Below are 27167 nucleotides of genomic sequence, written 5' to 3'. Positions count from 1 at the left end.
CCTCATCCACACTGAGACGGAGCAGCAGCGTTTTAGAATGAAAACGGCCTCTCCAGCGTTTTCAAAAAGCTCCGTTTTCGGCGCTCGAGAACTCCGGCGTAGTGTGGACGGATGGCGTAACCGTAGCAAAACTTATGCGTTTTCAAACTAAAACGCATTAGTGTAAACGGGGCCACAGTCATGACCCAAAGCTCATGACCATAGGTGAGAGTAGGGACGTAGATTTGGCTCAACTCCCTGCTGAAAAATCCAGCTTAAACCAGCCTAGGCTGGTTGGCTGGTTTTTGCTGGTTGACCAGGCTGGTTTTAGAGGGGTTTTGGCCATTTCCAGCCTGGTCTTAGCTGGTCAGGCTGGAAAATGACCAGCTAAATCCAGCTAAAACCAGCTTCACCAGCCTGGTTTAAGCTGGACATAGCTGGTTTTGGCTGGACTTCTAGCCTGGCTAGGCTGGTCAAGCTGGTTTTAGCTGGTCATATCCCAGCCTGACCAGCTAAGATCAGGCTGGAAATGGCTGGAAACCAGCCTGGAAATGGCCAAAACCCCTCTAAAACCAGGCTTGTCGACTAGCTAAAACCAGCCAACCAGCCTAGGCTGGTTTAAGCTGGATTTTTCTATAGAGCTCCTTCTTTCCCACAACGGAATGACACATCGACTGCATTACTGCTGCCGCTGCACCAATCCGCCTGTCAATCTCACATGCCTAGCAACTTCATGTTAACATAAACATAACTTTCTGACAGCAAAAACAACAGCTGCGACAGAAATCGCATACTTTCCCTTCTATAAAGTACATAAAAACAGTATGCGAGCTGAATAGTATGTCCGAATTCGTAGTATTTAAAAAACAATATACGAGTAGTACCCGAATGACCTACTGCTTCCGGTGATTCTGAAGCGCACATCTCATGATGCGAGAGAACTCGTAAATGAAAGTGGGATTTGGAAAACCTATAAAGGTTGTGTTGTGAAAACGAGTCCTACACTCAAGACAATCTGACAGTGATGACAGTTTATTATTTTGTGGTGAACCGAGCCTTTATCCCCTGTCAGCGGTTTGTGTGTGATGTGAGCGCACCTCTTTGACTCTCTGGATCATGGGCTGCAGCCAGTCAGTGTTGACCTCGCAGTGGCTGTCCAGGAAGGTCAGGATGGAGGCTGAAGCCGCAGACGCTCCTCTGACCCGAGACCTGATCAGACCTGAGCAACACGTGATCATTAGACACATACGAGAGATAAGGCCATCACACATTCACTGCTCCACAATAAAACTCTGCAAACAAGCTTCTTCTTAAACTAGAGTACAAATGAAGCTTATAGGTCATATATATGGGCATATAGGGAAACATATATGACATAACAAGGTCTCTCTTCTCAGTATAAGATTACAGTATAAAAAAAGTTCAGTGTAAGAAATAAATCTAAATCCTAAAAAGCCCTATTTATGTAGCACTCTATTATATATATATATATATATATATATATATATATATATATATATATATATATATATATATATATATATATATATTCAGTGACCGGTGCACCTAGGCTCTCCCCTGTTGATCTGTGAAGGCTCAAGGCTGTCAGTTCTATGTGTATACGCACGCGGTGAAAGCTCTTACGCGCGCTTGTTATAATCAATCTGAATATTCCGATCAAACTGAATACAATCTTACATCAACAACACATGGGAAGCAACGCGTTGATAATAACAAATAATTATATTAGATTAAAAACCTTCCGTAAAGTTTTTGTTTACCACGCGTGCGCGGCAACAATTACGTAATTTATCGGCTTAAAGATATCGGCCTAATTAGGACATCGGATCGATAACGATAATCTTAAAAATAGCATTTATCAGCCGATAACGATATGGCCTCCGATATATCCTGCATCCCTAATATATATATATATATATATATATATATATATATATATATATATATATATATATATATATATATATATATATATATATATATATATATATACACACACACACACAAACAAGTTCATATCTGGATTTCACATGTCATATCTGCAATGTATATTTCAAAATATTGCATTTTATTCAACCATTGAAATCAAATATATTAGACATTTATTATATTATATATGGTGTTTAGATTCATATATGTTCATAAATGGCCATATATGAACGCAAATATACAATTATAGCTAATATATTTGAATTTGTAAGAATATATACGTAATTTCAATGCTTGAAAAAAAATTTAAACAGCCAGTCTGTTGAAATATATGTTGCATATATAACATTTTATATGCAAATATGAACTTGTATTTATGGTCATTTCAATATAATTCGATGTCTCCGACTTTAAAATGGGTGAAATTTGTTCCTGCTATTTTCCTATTTATCACTGTAAGACTTTAGAGTGCTGTTAAAATGAAGTAGTCTTGACATACTGTAACATTCAGCATGTTTTATCGCTTATTTCGTTCATACCTTCCCGCCGTTCATTTCTCAAGCAGCGAACCTTCGGGATCTGAGAGAGCAGCCGACAGTCTTCAGCTGCAAATAGAGAGAAAGAGAGATGTCATATTATCCAGAATGCTCCTATAGGCATCCTGAAGGAGTGTGTGTATCAACATGTAATGTAATGTAATGTGTATTTATGTAGCACATTTATTGTGTATGGCCATACACCCAAAGCGATTGGATGATGCGACGGCAGCCACAGGACAACAGCACCAGTGTGCTCACCACACACCAGCTATAGGAGGAGAGACAGTGATGGAGCCAATTCAGTGGATGGGATGATTGGGATTGGCCGAGAGGGAATTTGGCGAGGACACCAGGCTCACACCCCTACTCTTCACGAGAAGTGCCATGTGATTCGCTCTCTGTTTATGCGGTCTGTTTGCCTTGCGTTTAAACCGCCGCACACTGTGCGCCCGCACCTCTAAGCTGAAGTGTGATATGTCAATTACTTCTTTTTCATTCTTCAGTCAAATGAAAGCAGAGGCGGGGTTTCCGTTGGCTTGACACCAGTGTTTGTGTTGTTAAGATGACTACAGGGCAACTAGGGGTCACTGTTTTGAGTTATCCAGAGCCGTATGACTACAAAAATCTGAAATATTACGATATTATCAAATATCTGCTGAAGACATTCAACTTGTAACGGTAGAGCGGGGATACTCTGTATCATAGCAGCTATCTGTTCACATACGTGTCTGGAGGTGGATGGAAACACAGTTGCAGATATCCATAGTTAGGGACGCCGCTGGCCGGCACAGGCCCTATGACAACCTTTTGTTGACGAAAGTGTAGACTGAGGTGGAGGGGGGAGGTTCGCAGATTAGAAAGAAGTAGGGGATGTCGCGGACAGGTTGATTTAGGCCCCGTTTACACTAATGCGTTTTCGTTTTAAAACACATAGGTTTTGCTACGGTTACGCCATCTGTCCATACTACGCCGAAGTTCTTGAGCGCCGAAAACTGAGCTTTTTGGAAACGCTGGAGAGGCTGTTTTCATTCTAAAACGCTGCTGCTCCGTTTCAGTGTGGATGAGGAAAAACGGAGACATCTGAAAACGGAGGCGGGGCTGCTGAGATTCGCTGCCTGATTGGGGCTTTTGTGTCATTGCGTATCCTTCCCTTATTCGTCATGCCCCTATCACATGGTTATAACACATGGCTTTAACGCTACCGGAAGACAGTACTGTAAACAACAACATGGACACAGAAATGTGAGCGTTGCTTGCACTATTGTCTGTTTTAGGTGCCATTGTGCAGTTATTCATTTGTTACGTTTAGTAACAACTCGACCTCGTCGTCTGTCCACAAAAATACCTCTCTTGCTTTCTTTGCCATCGCGTTTAATGTTCAACCGGCGTTTGTTGACTAACAATAACCAAATGCCGAGCGAGACGCATGCTTTCTGTTTATACTAGAACGCGCATACCCAGAGTGCGCCAATGGTCACGTGATATACGTTTTTGGTGGCGTAGTGTGGATGGAGATATGTTCAGAGACGCTAGGTGAAACGCTAGTGTGGACGCGGATCGTTATTGATCTAAAACACCGTTTTAAAACTAAAACGCACCAGATTAAACGGGGCCTTAGGGTGTGTTTTAGCTGACAAAAGTGAAGTGCATGGGTGGGGGTGGGGGTGGTGTGTGTGTGTGTGTGTGGGGGGGGGGGGGGGGGGGTTTGGGGGGGGTGGAGTAGTCATTTGGGCCCATAATAATATGTCTATAAATTGTGTGGGCCCTTGGAATTGTCCTAACGTTTACCCCTCAAATGGCACCCCAGTCCATAGTAAACAAATCCTATGGAAGTCAATGATTACAGGTTTCCAGCTTGCTTCAAAAATATTACGTTTAACAGGAGAAAGAAACTCAAACAAGTGAAGGGTGAGTGAATGATGACAGAATGTTTCATTTTAGGTGAACTATACTTATAATATAAAGCATTAGCAGGTAAGGATGTAACAAAAAAGAGCCACATAAACACTCCATGAAAGAAACACACACACACACACACACACACACACACACTGACTTGCGCGTGTGTGACCTTTGAGGAGGAAGGATTAATTACAGCTGGATCACAACACACAAATCAGGTAAATCTAGCCCTCTAGAGGAACCGCAGGGAAAATGAAAACCCCTGACAGGCCAGACACCAGCAGCAGAACTGCTTCAGCTCTTTAATTAAATGATATTCATTCACTTTCCTTGCACTAATGCTTATTGGAGATCTGCATTCTCCTGCTGATGCGGATCAGTAGAAACACACCGAAGCAGAGTGAAAGAAAGCTGTTTTCAACACGAGCTGAATGTGTTGACTGACGATACTTTAATAAGAATACAGTAAGATTGAACATAGTCAAAAACAGCAATACTCTGAAATATTATTATAGTTCATAATACATTCATGTTGCTGAGACTATAACTTCAGTATGAAGACTGAATCTGAATACTGAGTAGGGGCCGTGGCTTTCATTTTGTGCATCATTGCCTTGAAGCAAGCAAGAGGGGCGTGGCTAAGAATATTGTGTCTGAAGCATCAAACTGACATCATCAGAGAAGGAGCGCGTCTAAACACAGACGCTAACACACACCCGGCGCAGTGTGGCGCAAGGCGCGGCGCAGTAGTCTTTTGGTAGTTTCAGCTTGGCGCAAGAGTTGTTTTGAGGCGTTGCGCTACGCTGTTTAAATAGCAAATGCATTAGCGCTCATATGTTCTGAGGTGGACCGCTGGCGCGTTGCTATTTTGAGAAACTATAATAGATTTTTCATTAGACCAAAACTAACCCGGTCTAAACTCCGGCGCAGAGTTGCGCCTCGCTTACACACTGCTTAATACGCACAAGAGAGCAATAGGCAAATATCTTTACATATGAAAAAATTTAAATATTAAGGATATATATAGGATATAATAAGAATAGATATAGGATATAAATATAAAGGATTAAAATATTACAAAACATATTATTTTCTAGCCTACATAAATATGAAAAATCACTGCTTTTATGTCTTCTTCATCTTGGGAGGCTTTTTCAGTAAATTCTTTAAAGTTTTAAAAATGCTGCTTCTGAGTAACGGTTTGGTTTCATTCATTCATTCATTTTCTTGTCGGCTTAGTCCCTTTATTAATCCGGGGTCGCCACCGCGGAATGAACCGCCAACTTACCCAGCAAGTTTTTACGCAGCGGATGCCCTTCCAGCCGAAACCCATCTCTGGGAAAGGTTTGGTTTCGGAATTAGTAAATTAATGATGCAATACAAGTGAGCGCCATTTGATGGCAGTATTGCACGCGGTACAGTTAGTGCAGCCAGAATTAGAACACACTCTCGGATATTAAATTGCACTCGAACGTTCATGACTGAAAATGAGTCAGGCAAAACACAATAGACTCTGAATGTCGTTTGTGTAAGGAAGAATGGACAACAAAATACTTCTTCACCAATATAGGACAGAAAGCGGTATGTCTAATATGCCAAGAAAGTATTGCTGTTTTTAAAGACTACAACCTAAGGGGCCGATAACACTGAACGCGCATTTACATTCCAAACACCTGAGGTGCACCGCACTGCCTTTTTGTTGACAAGAAAAAAAGGAGCGTGGTGCAGCCTTTTTTAATCAGCTAGGTATTATGCAAGAGTGTTGCTGTGGATATTAATATAACTTTATTTTCAGGCTCATTGTTCACATTAACACACTCATAATAACATGACTTTGAATAATAAAGACTAAGATTCTTCTTCTGTTTTATCTATTTTATAATGATTGATATGAGCATATTAATACAAGCTCAAATCAGATTGTTGTACATTTGACTCAAATTATTGTATAATTGATGGTTAAATGTGTTAATTTTTGTCAAAGAATATATTTTCCATGCATGCATCCACTTTAAAAAGTTATTTTATCAAAGATTTGTGATTTCATCAAGTTTTAGGATGATTGATCTGCATATTCTAAAAGCAGAGCACATTAGATTATTGTAAATTGAAGAGTAAACTTTAAGAACACACATATGTGTTAATATTTTTTTTTCTATCAGACAATATCTTTTCTATTCTTCACTGTAAAAATTATTACATTATTACATTATTATTATTATTTTATGATGACTGATAATTGATGATAAATATAAATAGCAGTGCAATAAAATATAAATAGCAGCAATAATGTGACATGTTCCTGTCCGATATTACATGTTCCATGCATACTGCCACTGTAATTAAAGTTATTTTTTGAAAGATTTGACATGTTGTCCTTCCCTAGGAGTATTTTCAGCCTGATTTCAAAAGGAAACGTAAGTATTTTACGTTTTGTCTGTTTAGTGGCTAATTCGTACGAATTCGTATAAGTTAAGTTGTACGAAAATTTACAATTTTAAAAAGGAGGCGTGGCATCTAACCCCACCCCTAGCCCCAACCGTCATTGGAGGATGAGCAAATCATACTAAATTGTACGAATTAGATCGTACGAATTCAAACGAATTAGACACTAAATCAAAAAGTTACGAATTGCCGTGAGATTGCGTTGGCATTTTATATGGTAAAAAATGCTTATTAAATCAAAAAGTTACGAATTGCCGTGAGATTGCGTTGGTATTTTATATGGTAAAAAATGCTTATTAAATCAAAACGTTACGAATTGCCGTGAGATTGCGTTGGTATTTTATATGGTAAAAAATACTTATTAAATGACCCTACCCCTAAACCCATTCTTCACAAGGAATCTGAGGCGAATTTTACAATTTAAAAGACCCGCGTTAAGTATGATTTTTAAGCGTTTACCGGGACACGAGGTATGACCCTGTAAACAAGCTTAATACAGTACAACAATTTCAAACCCATGTCAATATACATCTTGGTGTCCCTGTAAAACACAGTAACCCACACACACATACACTTGGCCCTACATACCGGTAGCGATTCTCATAGACGTAATGATGGTTCTACTATACAAAACCGTATATATATATATATATATATATATATATATATATATATATATATATATATATATATATATATATATATATATATATATATATATATATATATATATATATATATATATAACCCCACCAGTCCTACAACACCCAACCTGCTCTGAGCTGGGATCGAACTGGCATCTTTACGCATGGGAGTTGATTGCTCGAACAAGAAGGCTAAAGACAATGGCCTCTAGTGTCTGTCGCTAGAGCACCTTTAGAGGTCAGAGGAGTGAGGTTTACCTGCAAAGCACTTCGCTAGCTGGCCTCCGCTACATATACTCTCCAACCCCTAAAGCCAACCCTCACAGGAAACATGTTTACATTTTCAAAACACTTCCTTCTGTCTGATTTATGAGCATGTTTGCCCTCAATTTGAAGTCCCCATGAGTCTGTGTACATTTAGGTTTAAGTCCCAACCGGGACATAAAAACAAGTACATATTGTCTATGGTGGTGGTGGTGGGTGTGTGTTGCATATGTTGGAGAAAGAAGACCGGAAGAGTGGCAGATGGTGTCGGGGAGGATAAACCACAGATTACTGTCAGGACAAAAGTCAAGTCACACTCACTGTAATGCCAGATGTCCTGCTGATCTGACACACACATTCACACTGAGCCTTTCAACTAGCGTGTGGCTCACAAACGTGTGTGTGTGTGTGTGTGTGTGTGGACTGATGCTGCGACGCGTATCAAAGAAGGAAATTGGACGTGAGGAATTTAGATTCAGCCTTAATTATGAAGGAATGTTCTGCATAACAAATGATCTTCTGCTCATCACAATGCTAGGCTGCTCTGGGGTTGCTAGTGTGTGTTCGAGTGTGACCCCTGGGGTGCTGCTAAGTAATTTAATAAACTCTTTGTCAGCTGTAATGCTGAGTTGTCTGTTTTAACTTTTTAATGGATTACACATTTTGTCTCTTATACCAAAAAAATAACAACAAGCAAACCAATCAATTCGTTATGCTCGCTTGAGAAAGCCAACATACTGTTATACTACTCAGTCCTCGAAAACAAACGCATCTCTTCCTAGGCGGTTCATGCTACAAGGCCCAAATTTGGTCAAAATGTGCCTTTTGCATTCAAGATTTATGCTATATCTCCTCATGCCAATCAGACTTATCGTTTTTGAAATAAATAAATGTTAAATATTACATTTTTAATAATCCGGGCATATAAAAAATTCAGAAATTTGCCCAAAAGCTGTGTTCTGCAGTAGTTTCTGTTGCTTTTTCTGAAATCTTTTCAGGTTTTTCCAATAAATAATTTTTAAGCATTATTTTTCTCAAAATATGGCAAGAGGGCGTGTCTGAAGTTGAGGTTGACGCGATTGTCAAAGCAGCATAAGCCAATGAAATTAGTCAGCAATAGGCTACTCTCTGAGCTGGTGTATTTGCATACAGCGATCTGATTGCCTGACGCTTCCGTCAGCGCTTGATAAATTGAGCAAGTCCCAACTTCTCGTCCCCTTTCTAGATTTCTGATCAGTTTATGTCATATTTATGAATGTAGTGAATCATCTGATTTTCATTGAGCAGGTGTAATGTTTATTAATTTTAATTATTCGAATTCTTATATTCACTAAGGTGCCGCTGTTTGGGGTAGAATAATTGTTACGTCATCATTAATCTGCAGGCTGCATTTTGCTCATGGGACTGCGAGAAAATAAATACAAATCGAGGAGCTGCGGCAAAATAATGAATAAAAAGAGTGAGACTACGGTCAAATAAATAAAAATTTTTTTAAAAAGTGCGACTGCTGAAAGTGCAAGCAGCTAGGGACACCGGCCAAAAAACGGACCGGCCCACCGGAAATTCTCCCGGTCCTCCCGATTAGCCAATCCGGGCCTGCGTGGACGCATAGCCCTCACTGTGGCTGTCGGCGTCGCTGATGCGCACTACTCCAAAAATTTAACTACATGTCGCAAGGACGCGTAGTGCAAGCTCTGTGATTGGTCGGTTTGGTAGCGCTGACGAGTGTGGGTGGGGTCGAGAGCAACGCAAGCCCGATGGAGCCGTTGTATACAAGTGTGAAGTCCCGTGAAGGAGCTCGGGATTGAAACTGTTGTTTTGTGTTTACCTCATGGTTAAAGTTGTTGCACGTCCGCCAGTTCCAGTCTCAAAATGAGCAAGTTTGAACTACTTGTACATTAAGGAAGCGTTCACAAAAAAACAAAACACCAGCGAATAAACTCAACACAGTGAAACATAAATACCTCACTGACAACTAGAGTTTCGGAAGTGTATTGCAGAGCAACAGAAACAGCGCGCAGAAGCATGAGTGCACAGCTACACCAATGACTGTAAAAAATATGGACGACGCGACAGCCCTTTTTCCCATTGAACGCCTTGAGGGCAAAACGCCTGCTTGACGGGCACAAACTGTCGCAAAAGACTGCTGAAATTGGAGCCTTGACATGCGCAGAAGGATTGTCTGATGGAGCCAGAGGAGGAGCCGCGAAAATGAGCAGAGTCGAGCTTCCAACCAAACGCTTTATGTAAAATCAACTACGCCCCCCGAACTTCTCAGCATGCGTTTGCTGTCATATCAACACAAATGGATGTAATAACGTTAACAAATATGAGGGTTTTATATATTCAATCGCGCCAGCTCCAGGCCGCAACACATAACTTACTCGCGGCGTCGCGGGCTGATTCCGGCTCGCATGCGGCAGCGCCTGCTCGCTCGGCCGCCGCATCTGGCTCGATTGACTCGGGCTGGAATTGGGTAGTGAGTCCAGGCATCCGGAGTAGGTCCAGCAGAGGTAACATTAGTCAGTCTGAGCTCTAAGAGATAAGTCTCCGGCAGGCGAGAATCTAGCCGGAACTGTGTTTTGCTATCTGGGTGGCTAGGCGTGTATCAGCAAACTAATAAAGCCCGAAAAAAGCCCTGAACTTAGCGAATAAACAGTGTTCCACCAGGATCATGTATGTCAGAAACTATAGTTTACTGCTGAACTCATTTTGTCATGGTAAAATAACACAGTAAGCGAATAATAACACTTCAGTCTCCTGCCGAAGCTCAGACGCGCTGCTTTGATAAATTGTCAATCACAGCTGTCAATCACGATGACACGCCCAGCATTAAATTACTGCTAAAAACAAACTGTTTACAAAAATGAAGATCTGCACCTATTTCAGCACAATAACCAGTGCCTTAATCCACCAGAACTATCTTTCGGGACATTTTATTGCAAGTGTAATATTTTTTTTATTTGGGCTCAAGTCTCCTTCATTAACACAGAGGAGGCGGGCTTTATGACTTGTACTGCAGCCAGCCCCCAGGGGGCGATCTAACGGCCGAAACCTTCACTCAAACGTAGGCTTGCGGCACACTTGAGCTACACGCGTTGCATGCACCGTGGGACACACCGATCCCTTGACGCAAAAGTATAAACCAGACTTAAGTAGTAACTCGTAACAGCAGCAGCTCCTGACCAGCAAAAAGCACTAAAAGGTGATAAAGTGCAGAAATCTGCCAAGTGCTTGCGATTATCTGCATGTGTCCAAACACTGAGATGTGAAGATCCGCCGGTCACATGCTTCTGCTGATGAAATCGGAGATCAGGCGTGTTAATTAACACTGGCAGTAACAGGATTTAAAGTGCCCTTCAGAAAACTAAAGCTCATTCTCAGGTTTGCTTGGGTGAGTGACTGTGTGTTTCTCCAGAATGGAGGCAGTCAGGAAACTCTGCAATCTGGCAGCCTTTAGGTTGTTGCCCTGAACCCTGGCAGAACATCTGCGAGCTGCCATCACTGATGCTAATTTGTAAGCAGTAATTATTGAGAATAAACATAGTAGTTTCTAAATACACACTAGAACTGCACTACCATCAACACACCTCCTATTGCATGTTATTAGCAGGGCGCCACAGTTTGGCCTGTTAGCTTTAGCTAATGTGAGCCCTTTTTCTATTAATGTTCCTTCAGCTTAATCCTTTATTTATCAGGGGTTACCACAGTGGAATGAACCACCAACTTATCCAGCATATGTTTAACGCAGCGGATGCCTTTCCAGCTGCAACCCACCACTGGGAGTCATCCATACACACTCATAAACTACCCCCTATTCACCTGTACCGCATGTCTTTGGACTGTGGGGGAAACCGGAGCACCCGGAGAAAACCCATGCCAACACGGGGAGAACATGCAAACTCCAAACACAAATATGTCAACTGACTGTTTTTTTTATTTTTGATTGATTGATTGTTAGTTTTTATAAACAATATTTTGAAAAAAATAATGAATTTTTCAAAAAACAAAACCATTTTGTTTCTTAAAGTAAACGTACAGTATACTGATTTAAGAATGATTCAATATTTGTATTGAAAGACAACATAAATCTGACAGAACATTGTTTTTACAGCGTATTCAGTGTATATTATTATTGTTATGAAATCATAAATGCACAGGCATATTTTCACAGAACTGAACTGGCTCATGATCATAACCCTGAGGAGACCTCCAGTATATTAGCTCAGAAACCTGAAACGGTCGCTGTCATGAATCAGACCTGAAGCCATCGGCAGAGCAGTCTTATCTTCACTCTGACTGAGATCCGCATGTGTTTTGAGGCTCGTGTGGTCTTCATGCCAAAGAAAAGCCTGAGCTCAACATGTTCTCTGCAAAGGGAAAAAGCTCATTTGCCAAACGCACGTCTCTCTCTAACACTGCGCAACATTAATCACAGGAGAGCTCAGTTCTGATGGTGCCGTTTGTTTCCACTCCATGACAACAGTACAGGCTCAGTGTTCATACAGTGAGCAACATTCACTAAGAGATCCTCATAGCGCACATATCAGCACATGCAAAAGCAGAATACACTACATTTGTGTGTGTGTATATAATGTACTCATGACATTACGAGGACCAAATGTCCCCACAAGTATAGCATTACCAGTCATTCTTTTAACCTTGTGGGAACTTTTTTTTTTTGGCTCACAAAAAGAAAACCACATAAATCACACATCATGAAAGAGTAAAAGTGGACTTGCTCAACTGTTCAAGCGTCAGCTAATCAGAGTGTTGTATGCAGATACACCAGCTCAGACAGTGGCCTATTGCTGACTTATTTCCAACCCAGTCTCATTCTGAAAACGTAGTCCCGCAGACGTTTCTGGAGACCGCGAAATACGTCCCAGGAGTTTTTTTTGCAGTTTTTTTTTTTGTGCACTTTTTCGCGTCTCGAACGTCTCTCACAAGCGTCATTTGCACCCACGCCATTCTCGCGTAAACCGCCAGAGACCGCTGTCGGAACGACCTTCCGCCTGAATGACAGAATGATTGACCGTGTGACCGGCCAATCGTCTGGCCCACCCTCCTCCTTCCCTAAACTCAACCAACGACGATTAACAAAAGCCGTCCTGAAAAAGAAAATCCTTTGTCTGATTTTTACCATGTTTTCAAATTTTGACCGCATTCTCACACCGTGATGAACTCATTCACTTGATTTTTTTGGATTTTGTTTTTGTTTTCTTGCGCCACTCTTCCCCGGACTCGAACCCGGTCGTCGTGGTCCGCCCCTCTCTGGGCCTTCAGTCCAACGACATACATGACAAGCTAACAGGACAAACTGGTTACGGCGGGAAAGCCCTCCATACGGAGGCGAGCGGCTGGCCAGCAAGCGCCGAAAGGAACGGCGTCACACCGCAGAGTTTGTTTTAAAAAAAAATGGATCGCAGCCATACGTACCTCCGGCCACGTATTTCGTGGTCTCCAGAAACCTCCGCGGTACTACGTTTTCAGAATGAGCCTGGGTTGGTTATGTCATTGGCTGACCCTGCTATGGCAATCGCGTCAGCCTCAATTTCAGGCACGCCCTCTGTCAAGCGTTGACGCTGAAGCCCCTTGTGAATGGGGTGTAAGTCAGTAAGTACAAGTCTATGTGTGTGTAAACACGTTTGCACTGCAGTCAAATTAAGCTGTACTTACGATCAGAGCTAAAGTCGTCCACAAGAATAATCTCCAGTATCAGATGAGGTGGGCTTCTCATTAGTACACTGAAAAAAAAGAGGATAAAAAGAGATGAATGCTTTCCTATGGCGTCCAAACTGATCCTCACAGTACTAACAACACCGAGATTAAGACTTTAATTTACACGGAAAGCAAGAGCTGAAAAAAAAACTGCTAACTACAGCTTTAAGTGTGAACTGAATGTTTAATCATTCAATCACTTTCAAAGTGATCAAGCAGCGTTTGCTGGCATATAAAATATATATGAGCTTGATTTTGAGGAGCAGTATGAAATATACATAACCCCAAACCAAATGTAGTGCACAGTTCTTCAAAACACATTAATAGTTTGAAGTGTACATCACAAAATGGACCACTTGTGGAAGCATTAATGGAACAAGTAACAGTTATATTAAAGAGTGTTTAGTTTAAGTGTTGTTGAATTGTTAAAAATACAAATCAATGGTCAATTATTCTTCTCATGCTATGGTTTCTACACCTAAAGACACTGTTCAGATATTTTATTTCATCCCTCAAAAAAAAACAAAAAAAAACAACTCAAAGCCTTCTGTTGTGTTTTGGTGTGATTTTTGACTGCTGTAGCTGTGAAATAATTGAAATCATTCAGCGTAGCTAAACTAGAATGCAGTCAAAACCTGCTTGGAACTGGCCACTTTATTAGGTATACACATACTAGTACCGGGTTGGACCCCCTTTTGCCTTCAGAACTGCCTTAATCAAAGTGTGCCAAGAAAATATCCCCCAAACCATTACATCACCACTACCAGTCTGATCTGTTGATACAAGGTAGGATAGATCCATGCTTTCAAGTTTTTGGCGCCACATTCTGACCCGACCATCTGAATGTCGCAGCAGAAATCGATATTCATCAGACCAGGTAATGGCGAATTGTAGCCTCAGTTTCCTGTTCTTAGCTGACCGGATTGGCAGACGGTGTGGTCTTCTGCTGTTGTAGACTATCTGCCTCAAGGTTGGACGCGTTGTGTGTTCAAAGATGCTATTTTGCAGACCTCGTTTGTAGCGAGTGCTTATTTGATTTACTGTTGCCTTTCTATCAGCTGGAACCAGTCTGGCCATTCTCCTCTGACCTCAGGCATCAACAAGGCATTTGCACACACAGAACTGCCACTCACTGGATATTTCTTCTTTTTCAGACCATTCTCTGTAAACCTTAGAGATGGTTGTGCGTGAAAATCCCAGTTGATCAGCAGTTTCTGAAATATTCAGAGCAGCCCGTCTGGCACCAACAACCATGCCACGTTCAAAGTCTCTTAAATCACCTTTCTTCTCCATTCTGATGGTTAGTTTGAACTGCAGCAGATCTTCTTGACCATGTCTACATGCCTAAATGCATTGAGTTGCTGCCATGTGATTGGCTGATTAGAAATTTGCATTAACAAGCAGTTGGACAGGTGTACCTAATAAAGTGGCCGGTGAGTGTATAAATGCATCTACTGTAGCATGACATGCATCGGTGCTGATTTGACCTAATTAAGTAGGGTTGTAGTACAACTTTATATGTATATTTAACCTTTCTGAACTGCTAATTTCTCATTAACCGCTAATAAGGTTTGTTCATCATACATTTGAATATGTTTGTAGTAAATGGTGCAGCAGTGTATTTAAAACACTGACTTTTAATACAATCTAGAATAACACACCACAGCTAAAATGATAATCAGTTACTTTACGTTGAATACGTGTTTTCACCTCTTGATAGTGCGCAGCAGGGTGGAGCGAGCCTCATTGTGGAACGTGATGATGATGCTGGTGGGCGGCAGGTCAGGGTCAAAGGTCATGGAGGCACATCTGTGAACGCAGACACACAGACAGGAGTGTCAGGACTTTCACTGTCCACAGCAGGACATCATTAAACACACTGAAGACCAGCACGCAGACAATTCCACTAAGGAATGCATTTAAACCAACCTTGTCAAATGTGTTAAAGGGACAGACAGTTCATCCAAAAATGAAAATTCTGTCAAGGGCGAGTATGACTTCTTCCAAACCATTCATTCATTTTTCTTTGGCTTAGTCTCAAAAAACCTTAGTGAAGCTTGCCAAAGACTAAAACATGACATATTCAAAACTGACTCCAATTTTGAAGGCTGAAAATCACATGTACATCAGTATTTACAGCCTTTGCCATGAATCTCTACATTGAGCTCAGCTATATTCTGTTTCCACTGATCATTCTTGAGATGTTTCAGCAGCTTCATTGAGTTCACCTGTGGTCAATTCAGTTGATTGGACAGGATTTGAAAAGGCAAACACCTGTCTATATAAGAACCCAGGGTTGACAGTGCATGTCAAAGCACAAACCAAGCATGAAGACAAAGGAATTGTCTATAGACTCGAGGCACAAGCCTGGGGAAGGTTACAGAAACATTTCTGCTGTTCTGAAAGTTCCAATGAGCACAGCGGCCTCCATCGTCTATAAGTGGAAAATGTTTGGAACCACCAGGAGTCTTCCTAGAGCTGGCCGGCCATCTAAGCTGAGTGATCGGGGGAGACGGGCCTTAGTCAGGGAGGTGATCAATAACCCGATGGTCACTCTGTCTGAGCTCCAGCGTTCATCTGTGGAAAGAGGAGAACCTTACAGAAGGACAACCATCTGTGCAGCAATCCACCAATCAGGCCTGTATGGTAGAGTGGCCAGATGGAAGCTGCTCCCCGCCTAGAATTTGCCAAAAGGCATCTGAAGGACTCTCAGACCATCAGAAACTAAACTCTGATGAGACTAAAATTGAACTCTTTGGAGTGAACGCAAGGCATTATGTTTGGAGAAAACCAGGCAGCGCTCATCACCAGGCTAATAGCTTCACTACAGTGAAGCATGGTGGTGGCAGCATCATGCTGCGGGAATGTTTTTCAGCAGCAGGAACTGAAAGACTAGTCAGGATAGAGGGAAAGATGAATGCAGCAATGTACAGAGACATCCTGAATGAAAACCTGCTTCAGAGTGCTCGTGACCTCAGACTGGGGCGACGCTTCATCTTTTAGCAGGACAATGACCCAAAGCACACCGTCAAAATATCAATGGAGTGGCTTCACAACAACTCGGTGAATGTCTATGAGTGGCCCAGCCAGAGCCCAGACCTAAATCCTATTGAACATCTACAGATGTGTATATATATATGATATATATATATATATAACATAGATAACATGTTATCTATGTTAAAGGGACAGTTTACCCAAAAATAAACATTCACTCATTATTTACTCTCTCTCTCAAGTAGTTCCAAACCTTTATGAGCTATTTAACTTCTCTTAACTTTCCCTTTAAATACCATTTATACTCATAGTTATATGCGCATCAGAGTACAATTGCTCACTACAACTCTATTTATTTTCATAACTTTTGTTGTTTGAGCAACTTTTTTCATTTTTAAAAAATGAAGAAATAAAAAAAAAAAAATGAACAAATGGCCGTCTTACCGATAGTGGCGTGTGTCTCTAATGGCGCGCTCGCTGCCTAACCGGTCGCTCTCCTGCAGGTTGAAGGCATGCTCCCTATAGGGATCTTCACCTGGCCTGAGCTGCTTACTGGACAGAAACGCCTTTTCATCGAACAAGCCCAAGAGCTGACCCTGCTGCTCCAGCTGCGGCGCACGAGTTACCTGTAACACACACACACACACACACACAGTGCATTAGAGCAGAGGTTCTCAAAGTGGGGGTCGGGACCCCCCGAGGGGTCGCGGGACAATGAAGGGGGGTCGCCTGGGGATTTTCAAAAATCAATTAATTTTTATTAAACCTTAAGACTTACTGTATTTTATCAATCACCTACTAAAGAGGAAAAAATAGTCGTTTATATTTACAATAAACTATTAACTATAATAGTATATAGTTAATAGTTCTATTGGATTGCGACTTCTCTAGTAATTACATTATACTAAAGGCACAGCAATACTTTCAGATGCAGCAAATTGATTTTATAACACCAGGTTAAACTTTCTAGCCCATTTACAGCACTGACATACATAAAAAAAAACAACCAAAGAATAGACTTGGGTCTATTAGTGTGTGCGCGTCATCATTGCATACAAGGTTTCTGTATTTATAACCACCACCTCAGAGAAAATTGGGGGTCACGAGTCACTGGCATTGTCATTTTGGGGGTTGCGGGCTGAAAAGTTTGGGAACCCCTGCATTAGAGGTGATGCTGAACAGAGATGATTCACTTGAAGAGGCTCAGCTCTGCTCTCTGAGATTACAGAAAGTACACTGTAACCAATTTGCGAATAATAAGGAGGTTTGGGAGAGGGAACTAATGCTTGATCCCCCCTGAATGCCATCAAAACAACATGAATTAGTGGGTCAGGCCTCTAAATAGTGAGAAATCATTTGCTGTGATCTGTATCTTTAATAATGATATATATAATTACAATTATAGATCATATAAATATACACATGGGCAAGGCAGTGGCGCAGTAGGTAGTGCTGTCGCCTCACAGCAAGAAGGTTGCTGGGTTGCTGGTTCAAATCTCGGCTCAGTTGGCGTTTCTGTGTGGAGTTTGAATGTTCTCCCTGCCTTTGCGTGGGTTTCCTCCGGGTGCTCCGGTTTCCCCCACAGTCCAAAGACATGCGGTACAGGTGAATTGGGTAGGCTAAATTGTCCGTAGTGTATGTGTGTGTGTGAATGTGTGTGTGGATGTTTCCCAGAGATGGGTAGAAGCTGCGTAAAAACTTGCTGGATAAGTTGGCGGTTCATTCCGCTGTGGCGACCCTGGATTAATAAAGGGACTAAGCCGACAAGAAAATGAATAAATATACACCTGACCACCCCTATAACGGTTCATACCATTTTGAATGCATAACCGAGCCAGTCAGTCTTTCATTCATTCATTCATTCATTTTCTTTTTGGCTTAGTCCCTTTATTAATCCGGGGTCGCCACAGCAGAATGAACCGCCAACTTATCCAGCACGTTTTACGTTTTAATTTAATTGCCAAAAAAGTCATGTGAACTTAAGGAGCCCAGTGGCAAGACGGAGAGTTAACAGACCTGTGTAAAAACCTGTGGTGGTTCTTATAATAGCAGTGAATGGTTATACATCATTTAAAGTGACAGGACTACAATCGGACTACATTAACACATGCGCTGAGAACTATTTGGCAAGGATGTGGATTAAAGCTAATAATGTTGTAAATAGCGTTAAATTTCTTACACAGAGAGATTACTTTGCATCACAAGACCTCAGTGTAGCATCAGAAGCCACAGGTATTGATTTAAACAAAATTTTATGTGTTTACTTTCACCATTCAGTGGTTAGCACGATCACCTTACAGCAAGGTCGCTGGTTCGAATCCCGAATGCCGTTGGCATTTGCGTGTGGAGTTTGCATGTTCTCCTCATGTTTGTGTGGGTTTCCTCCAGGTGCTCCGTCTAAAGACATATAGGTGAATTGGACAAACTAAATTGGCCGTTGTGTATGTGTGTGAATGAGTGTGTGTGGATGTTTCCCAGTACTGGGTTGCAGCTGGAAGGGCATCCGCTGTGTAAAACATATGCTGGATAAGTTGGCGGTTCATTCCGCTGTGGCAGCCTCTGATGTATAAAGCGACCAAGCCGAAGGAAAATAAATGAATTAGTTTTATTTTCTCAAAAGAGTATTATTAAAGATGTTTCTGCAGTTTTAGAATCCTCCACAAGCACATGTCGAACTGTGATTATTTTAGCAAGAACTGTAACACCCCTAGAAGACAAAGTGTCAACGTGTTGATGTGCTGTTGAGGAACTCTCAGCTCAGAGCCACTTCACCTTCACCTTCAGAAAGTGAAAAATCGAGGTGTAAATCCCTCTGTCTGCACTCCATAATCACCTTACGAGAGCAGCAGACGCTTATGGATGCGCATGGCTGTCCACAGACCTGCTTCATCCAGAACTCTATTCATAACCATGCTGTGCTTTACTGCAGAAGTGCGCTCACTGACACACACACTGCTCGTGTACAGTGTTTCAATTTTTGGTAGATCTGAAAAATTGTGTGCAGAAAACAGTGTTGGGCAAGCTAGTTGACAAATGTAGTGAGCTACGCTATTAGCTACTCTACTTAAATTGTAGCTTAACTACACTAAGGGCCTACTCACATTATGCCATCCGTACCATGCCCAGGCCCGTTTCCCGGATCGTTTGAGAAGTGTGAGTGCACTGAATCGGGCTCAAGCACGGTTCACTTGGCCGGCCCTGGCCCGGTTGGAAGAGGTGTGCCTGAGCCCGGTTCACTTGGGCTTTGGCGCGGTACGCTTGTGTGTGAGTGAAAACGCGCCAAAGCCTGAAACTGAAAGCGAGACGTGACTTTTAAGGGGCTGTTTCATATGGATTTATTAATTATTCTTACTGTTCAGTGATCGCAAATCACTGAACGCAAAGTGATCTGCCGTAGTTTATTAAAGACGCAAACTCCTCACTGCACGTCAGCTGCGCGCCTTCAGCAGACCTCCTCATTCCTGCAGCACGAGGGCTTTATGATTGTTTATGAGCGCCAAAAGTGGCGGATCTGTTCGGCGAAATATCTGACTGCGTGTCACCGCATCTCTAAGGACTGTTTGGCGAAATATTTGACTGCGTATCACTGCGTAACAAACGACTGAAAGGATATAACTAGAGAAATCTCCACTGTGCTACTGGGTGAGAGCGTATGGCAACCCGTTTTAGCATTTAAACCTTGTTCTGACTATCCATAAATATATTTAGAGATATCTCTAATTATATTTTGACTAGTCATAATTATAATTCGACTAGTCAGATTGGAGATATCTGCAAATATATTATGACTGACTAGTCATATTCCTCCATTGACTTCCATTGAAAAATATTTGCAGATATCTCTAAATAAGTTTTGACTAGTCACAATTGTAATTAGAGATATCTCAAAATGAATTTTGACTAGTCAAAAATCCAATTCAAGATATCTACAACTGTAATTCGACTATTAGTAAATTAATTAGAGATATCTTTAAATATATTTGTAAATATCTCTAAATATGACAAATTAAAGATATCTCCAAATGTATTATGACTAGTAAAACTCAGTTAGAGAGATCTCTAATTACAATTGTGACTAGTCAAAATTCATTTAGAGATATCTGCAAATATTTTTCAATGGAATTCAATGGAGGAATATGACTAGTCATAATATATTTGCAGATATCTCCAATCTGATTTCGTACAATTGTAATTGCAGATATCTCTAATTGTCATTCTGAGTAGTGGAATTATAATTATGACTAGTCAAAATATAATTAGAGATATCTCTAAATATATTTATGGAGTCAGAACAAAGATTTAAATGCTAAAAAGGCTTGCCATAGAGAGCGATTCTCACTGAACAGAGCAGCAGCGATGACGTAAGCGTGCCGAGGCCCGATATGGTGTGAGCGCGGGCCGTCGGGGGAGACGGGAGGGGGGACAAGTGTGCTTTGGCCCGGTTCGAGGCAACTGTACCTAGTGTGAGTACGGCCTAAAGCTACCCTCTGGGAAATGTAGCAAGCTAAGCTAAAAGCTACATGGCAAAAGTAGCTTAGCTACATCCAAGCTATTTTTGCAATTTTCTTTTTTAAATCGAAGCAACTTAAATCCAAGTCAGTCATATCTTAGTGATCAATAAAACTGTCAATGAAATAGATGAGGCAGAATAGTTCAGATATTTACTGTAAATAGTATGCTGTAGCCTACTAAACAGAAACACATTATAGTATATAACAGCTAAAACAAAAAAATACAATAAAACCAGGTGTTACAGATTTAAAATACTATAGTCATTTATAGTAAAAAGAAATATTTTTGACAAAAAAAAAATAAAATAAAAAAAAATAAATAAATATATATATATATATATATATATATATATATATATATATATATATATATAGTAACAAGCATTATAGTGTTATATATACTAAAGTATTTTTATTTTTTGAGCACAGCATCAGAAATAAAGTTATTGCATCTTAACATGTACTTCTCGAGCGATGGTCACAAGGAATCCTGCTTCAGAAATAACTCCTCTCCCTCAGTCATCTTTCCATCAAGCAAGTTTCACCAAAGGTGGCAGTAACGCACCAAAAAGTTTGTTGTCGAACACCGTAAAACAGGAAGAAGAAGAAATCATCCTTCTCCCTGGCTGCATCCGAAACCACATACTTCCATACTATATAGTATGCTAAAATCAGTATGCGAGCCAAGTAGTATGTCCGAATTCATAGAATTCGAAAATCAGTAGGCGAGAAGTACCCGGATGACTTACTACTTCCGGCGAGATTCTGGAGTGCTCATTCCACGCACGCTGCGCTATCCCATGATGCCCCGCGAGCGAATTCATGAATGGGAGTGAAGCAACGCAATTGATGCAAGTAGGTCACGTGACCATGACAAAATGGCAGATGTAGTGCGTCCCAATTCCATTCATACTTTTCACATTCATACTGTACAGAACGTACTTTTCTAACAGCCGAGTAGTACGTTTAAATTCAAATGCACTACCTACTGAGTAGTAGGCGGTTTCGGAACCAGCCCCTATCATATGGATCTACTTCCATCGGCTAGGCACCGGCCTCATAGCTCAGTGAATGTTGGTGCGGTCACTTATTGATCCGCGATCAGTAAATGTAGCTTGTGTGGACGCTACTGCGCTACTTGACTAATAAAATAGCTTCGGTACTGAAAAGCTATTTGATTCATTTAGAAAGTAGTGACGCTACGGCCACGCTACTGAGAAATGTAGTTTAGCTAGTAGCGTACAACTTGTAGTGAGGCTACTGCCCAACACTGGCAAAAAATAATAATTCCTAACATTTATTACGTTTATTAATCAGGGCTCACTACAGAGGAATAAACCGCCAACTTATGAAAGCATGGATCAATCCTGCCTTGTATCAACAGTTCAGGCTAGTGGTGGTGATGTAATGGTATTTTCTTGGCACACTTTGGGCCTATTAGTACCATTTGAACATTGTGTCAACAGCACAGCCTACCAGAGTATTGTTGCAGACCATGTCCATCCCTCTATGACCTCAGTGTATCCATCTACTGATGGCTACTTCCAGTAGGATAACACAACATGTCATAAAGCACAAATCATCTCAGACTTGTTTCCTGAACATGACAATGAGTTCACTGTACTCAAATGGCCTCCACAGTCACCAGATCTCAATCCAATTAAGCATTTTTGGGATGTGGTGGAATTGGAGATTGGCATCATGGATGTGCAGCCGACAAATCTGCAGGAATTGTGTGATGCTATCATGTCAATATAGAGCAAAATCTCTGAGGAATATTTCCAGTACCTTGTTGAATCTACGCCATGAAGGATTGAGGCAGTTCTAAGGGCAAAAGGGGGTCCATTGCGGTACAAGTAGGTGTACCTAATAAAGTGGCCGGTAAGTGTATATACTTTAAAATACATTCATGGTCATGACAATACTTTTAACTATATATTCTGATTTCACAGGATAAATTATGACAACAATACAATTATTGTACAACAAGTAATGTTTTTACAATACTGTGAAGGGTAGATGTGGCGACTATGTTGAGACAACAGATCAGTAGAGTCAGCTTCAGCCCTGATAAGACACATCTGGCCTGTGCTGTGTGTGTCCAAGCTGGTTGGCTGATTACATGCAAACAGAAAGCAGAAAGCAGAACTGCACAAACATCCTCAGTTAATGTCCGAGAGTAACATCCAAATGATGATGGGAAAAGTTTGACGAACACAAACACCGCTCGCTCAGACTTTGCATAAATCTCCTGAATCCACAAGTGCAGTTGTTTCTCTTCCTAAACCGCTGAGCACAAGAGAGATGCTTGAACTGATATTTCTGCGTTTGTTCTCCTCGTAAAAGATTATTAGCGCTGCAAAAAAAGGCCACAGTGAAGGGAGGATCTGCTGTTTGCTCAGGGCGAATAAATCTAAGTGTTGTGCAACAATGCTCCCGAGACGCGGTGCATAAAAAATCAGCGTGAGTTACATTACAGCGATTCATCTCTATGCTGCGCTTCTCTTTGAGCACTTGTAAATGCCAGCCCAGACTGGAAATATATTTTTGTGAAATTTAAAATACGCTGCTCTGGCTACGTTTTGTTGCATGGTTTTACATATTATCAGAAAGCTGGTTAATCTGAACAATTATCACTCATTCATTTTCTTGTCGGCTTAGTCCCTTTATTAATCCGGGGTCACCACAGCGGAATGAACCACCAACTTAACCTTTTACGCAGCGGATGCCCTTTCAGCCGCAACCCATCTTTGGGAAATAGTCTGAACAAATACATACGATTTAATTCCCTTTTAATGTATGATTTGAATGTATGACTGGGGAATGGGCAAAGGAGATCATACAAATGAATACCGAATAGCCACTAAATCAACAAGTTACGAATTGCTGCGTTGCACATTTCAGTGACAAGTCCACCAGAGGGCGCTGTCGTACATTATCAATCATTCATTCATTTTCTTTTCAGCTTAGTCCCTTTGTAATTTGGGGTTGTCACAGCGGATCAAACTGCCAACTTGTCCAGCACGTTTAATGCAGTGTTTACACCAGATGCGGAACGCGCGGATAAATCGCGCTATTTGCGCGTAAATAGCCGCGTGAACATTTGAGTTTACTCGCTTCATTCGCGTGTCAAATTCACTTCAGAACAGACGCGGATTCTGGCTTCTGTCTGCCCCGTGACTCTAGCTTCATAGCTAAAGGGCTAACATGGATTTTATAAAGAAACCACCATGTTTACATGCTTTATGAAGGCTGATAAACAGCGTCATCTCAGTGATGATGTAAGTTTGACACTTCAGCCACAACATTCTTAGCCACACCTAGAGTTGGGCAATATTGCACAACACAATTATCACGATATCATGTTTCATATCATTTGCTATTGATATTTATTGACTATTTTTAAAGATTATATTTAGGAATATTAGGATTTTTTTATTTAACCACTTTATTTTAATTTGCCAAAAGCAAATAGCTTTATTAGTCAAAAACAAAAATGTTTAAACAAAATATCTAACTCGATGAATAAAATAATACAAAGTGTGTCAAATATTGATCAAATATATATAGTAAAAAGAAAAGGCCCCAGTACTGAACCCTGTGGAACTCCTTTAGCTACATTCAAAGTACTAGAAACAACATCCACTTTTTAATTTAATTATAGTCATTTCAACAGTTTAATAATGAGGCATTGGAATCAGAATGTGAAGATGTGTGTATACTAAACAAATAAATAATAATACATGTTAAAAACAACAGAGCAAAGTAAAAAAAAGTAACAGAGGCGGCGATATCTGCTACCAGATCTACTTTCATTTGTCAGGCACCCATATGAAAATAAACTATAGTAATTTAATACTAATAAAAGTAATAATAAATAATATTAATAATTTAATATTAATAATTATAATAATAATATAATAAATAATTATAATTGTGGTTTTTATTTTTTTTTTATTAATAATTATTTAAAAATTAATTATATTAATAATAATAATTATTATTAATTTAATATTAAGAATTTAATATATTTTTATAGTTTTTTATAGTAATTATTTTTGCTTGTTTGTTTGTTTTTGTCTTTTTTTTTTCTGAACTTAAACACTAAAAATTGAACTACACTGTTCCAATGACTATGACCATTTATGTGAAGCTGCTTTGACACAGTCTACATAGTAAAAGCGCTATACAAATAAAGCTGAATTGAATTGAATTAATTTACAGTAAATATTACAGTGTTTTCAGCTAAAATGTTGCTGGAATTGGTTTTTATGTGTGAGTGATATATATATATATATATATATATATATATATATATATATAGTTATATTGCATTACTAAAAATTATTGCAGTCATGTCCATGTGTTGTGCGATAACTCCATATATTGATTATTGTGACAGGTCTATTTACGGTACAGTCTTTCTAGTAAAATCCCTCATTCTTCCTGAAGCCGGCAGACTGCTGAGAAGTCAAATCTGAGCGTTTGCTCTCTGCCTGGTGAATGTGGAGTCAAACTGTGAGAAGCAAAACAAACAGCTGCTCCAGAAACACTGAACTCACTCAATCTGAATGGATTTGTCGTTTCACGTTACATTTGTAGGATTTTTAAAATTAGTTTATCAGAAGCAAATCTTTCTGACTGATATTCAATTCATCTTTATTTCTATAGCGCTTTCCCAATGTAACACAGAAGTTCTAGTAGATTAAAACTATGTCAGTCCAGTTTTCAGAGTTGCCGTTCAGTTTAGTTCAGTTCAGTTTGGTTTAATTTTCACTGCTGAAAGTCCAAACACTGAAGAGCAAATCCATCGATGCAGCTCCTCGAGCTCCAGACCAAGCAAGCCAGTGGTGACAGTTCTGAGGAACAAACTTCACCAATTGACCAAAGTGAAGGAAAAAAACAATCGAGAGAAACCAGGCTCAGTTGAGCACGACCAGTTCTCCTCTGGCCAAACTTCTTGTGCAGAGCTGCAGTCTAGACGCCAGAGGCTGGATATCAGTAGTCCAGTTTGGTAGTACTCTGCAAAAACAGGCTTTTCTTACTGTGATTTTTTGTCTTGTTTCTAGTCCAAATGTCTAAAAACTCTTATATCAAGAAGCATTTTCTAGACAAGCAAAACATATTGTCTTGTTTTAAGAAATAATATGACAAAATATAGTGAGTTTCTCTGTAAAACAAGCTAAATAATTGATTTTAATTTGCTGGCCCCTTTGGCAGATTAGTTAGTAATTAGGAAAAACTCACTTCATTTGGGCATATTATTTCTTAAAACAAGACAGTAACCGCATTTCCACTATTGCGCCTAACATTTTGTAGACATTTTGTACATTTCCTTCTGTTTATATATGAAAACTTCATTTTTATTTAATATTCAAACAAATTTAAAGGTGATTTTCTCAGCAAAATATTGTCTTATCCTATCAAACTTTACACTCAAATCTATATCTACATTAGGGATGCAACAATACAATTAGCCTACGGTTCAATACATACCTTGATTTTATTAACACGGTTTTCGGTTCGGTTCTCATGGCCTGACGTGTTTTTTTTATTCTATAGGCAATAGGAACAGTGAGAGGTTAAGGAGAAAAAAATTAAAACGGTTTATTGCAATACTCATTTTGTTTTGCTTAAAAGCTGAGAAAAGTACAGTAGCTCCTAGTGTATTGTATGAAAAAATGAACACCGAAATCTCACAGCTGCTGGTAGCCCATGTCAGGCCCGCATTGGCTAATCGGGAGGACCGGGAGAATTCCCGGTGGGCCGGTCCGTTTTTTTGGCCGCGAGGGCCGGTGTCCCCAGCTCCAGAATCTGTTGCTCTCAGCAGTCACACTTTTTAAATTAATTTTTTTTTTTTACTTGACCACAGCCTTCTTATTCATTATTTTACCGCAGCTCTGCTCTTCTTATCTATTTTCTCGCAGCCTGGTGATCAGTGTGCAGCCTGCAGGTTAATGATGATATTAGTCAGACGGGCCACTGCTCAATGCACAGTTGATGTGGTCCAGTGGTTAGCACATTAGGAAACGACGCTGCAGACCTGGGTTTGATCCTCGTCTGAATAATTTTTTATTTTTTTATTTATAATAATTTTAATTGTTATGACATTATACTGTTATGGCAGGGGCGGACTGGCCATCTGGCAATTCTGGCAAATGCCAGAAGGGCCGGACCAATTTTTAAAAGTGGGCCAGTCAGTTTTTTTTTTAAAT

The 27167-nt window shown here is 40.3% G+C and overlaps 1 protein-coding gene across 1 annotated transcript in view; it reads right to left on the bottom strand.

Moving 5' to 3' along the window:
* galnt16 (UDP-N-acetyl-alpha-D-galactosamine:polypeptide N-acetylgalactosaminyltransferase 16) overlaps window positions 1-27167 on the bottom strand; it is a 60741-nt gene that overhangs the window by 29086 nt on the left and 4488 nt on the right. Inside the window, exons 2-6 of the mRNA XM_001339713.9 lie at window positions 16886-17067; window positions 15155-15253; window positions 13403-13470; window positions 2469-2534; window positions 1077-1198 (exon numbers count right to left, since the gene is read on the bottom strand). Coding sequence (XP_001339749.3) covers window positions 1077-1198; window positions 2469-2534; window positions 13403-13470; window positions 15155-15253; window positions 16886-17067 — 537 coding nt within the window. The remainder of the gene's footprint in view (window positions 1-1076; window positions 1199-2468; window positions 2535-13402; window positions 13471-15154; window positions 15254-16885; window positions 17068-27167) is intronic.

The sequence above is a fragment of the Danio rerio genome, chromosome 17 (assembly GCF_049306965.1).
Source record: "Danio rerio strain Tuebingen ecotype United States chromosome 17, GRCz12tu, whole genome shotgun sequence".
Classification (NCBI taxonomy): Eukaryota; Metazoa; Chordata; class Actinopteri; order Cypriniformes; family Danionidae; genus Danio; species Danio rerio.
This window is presented reverse-complemented; position numbering and strand designations above follow the sequence as displayed.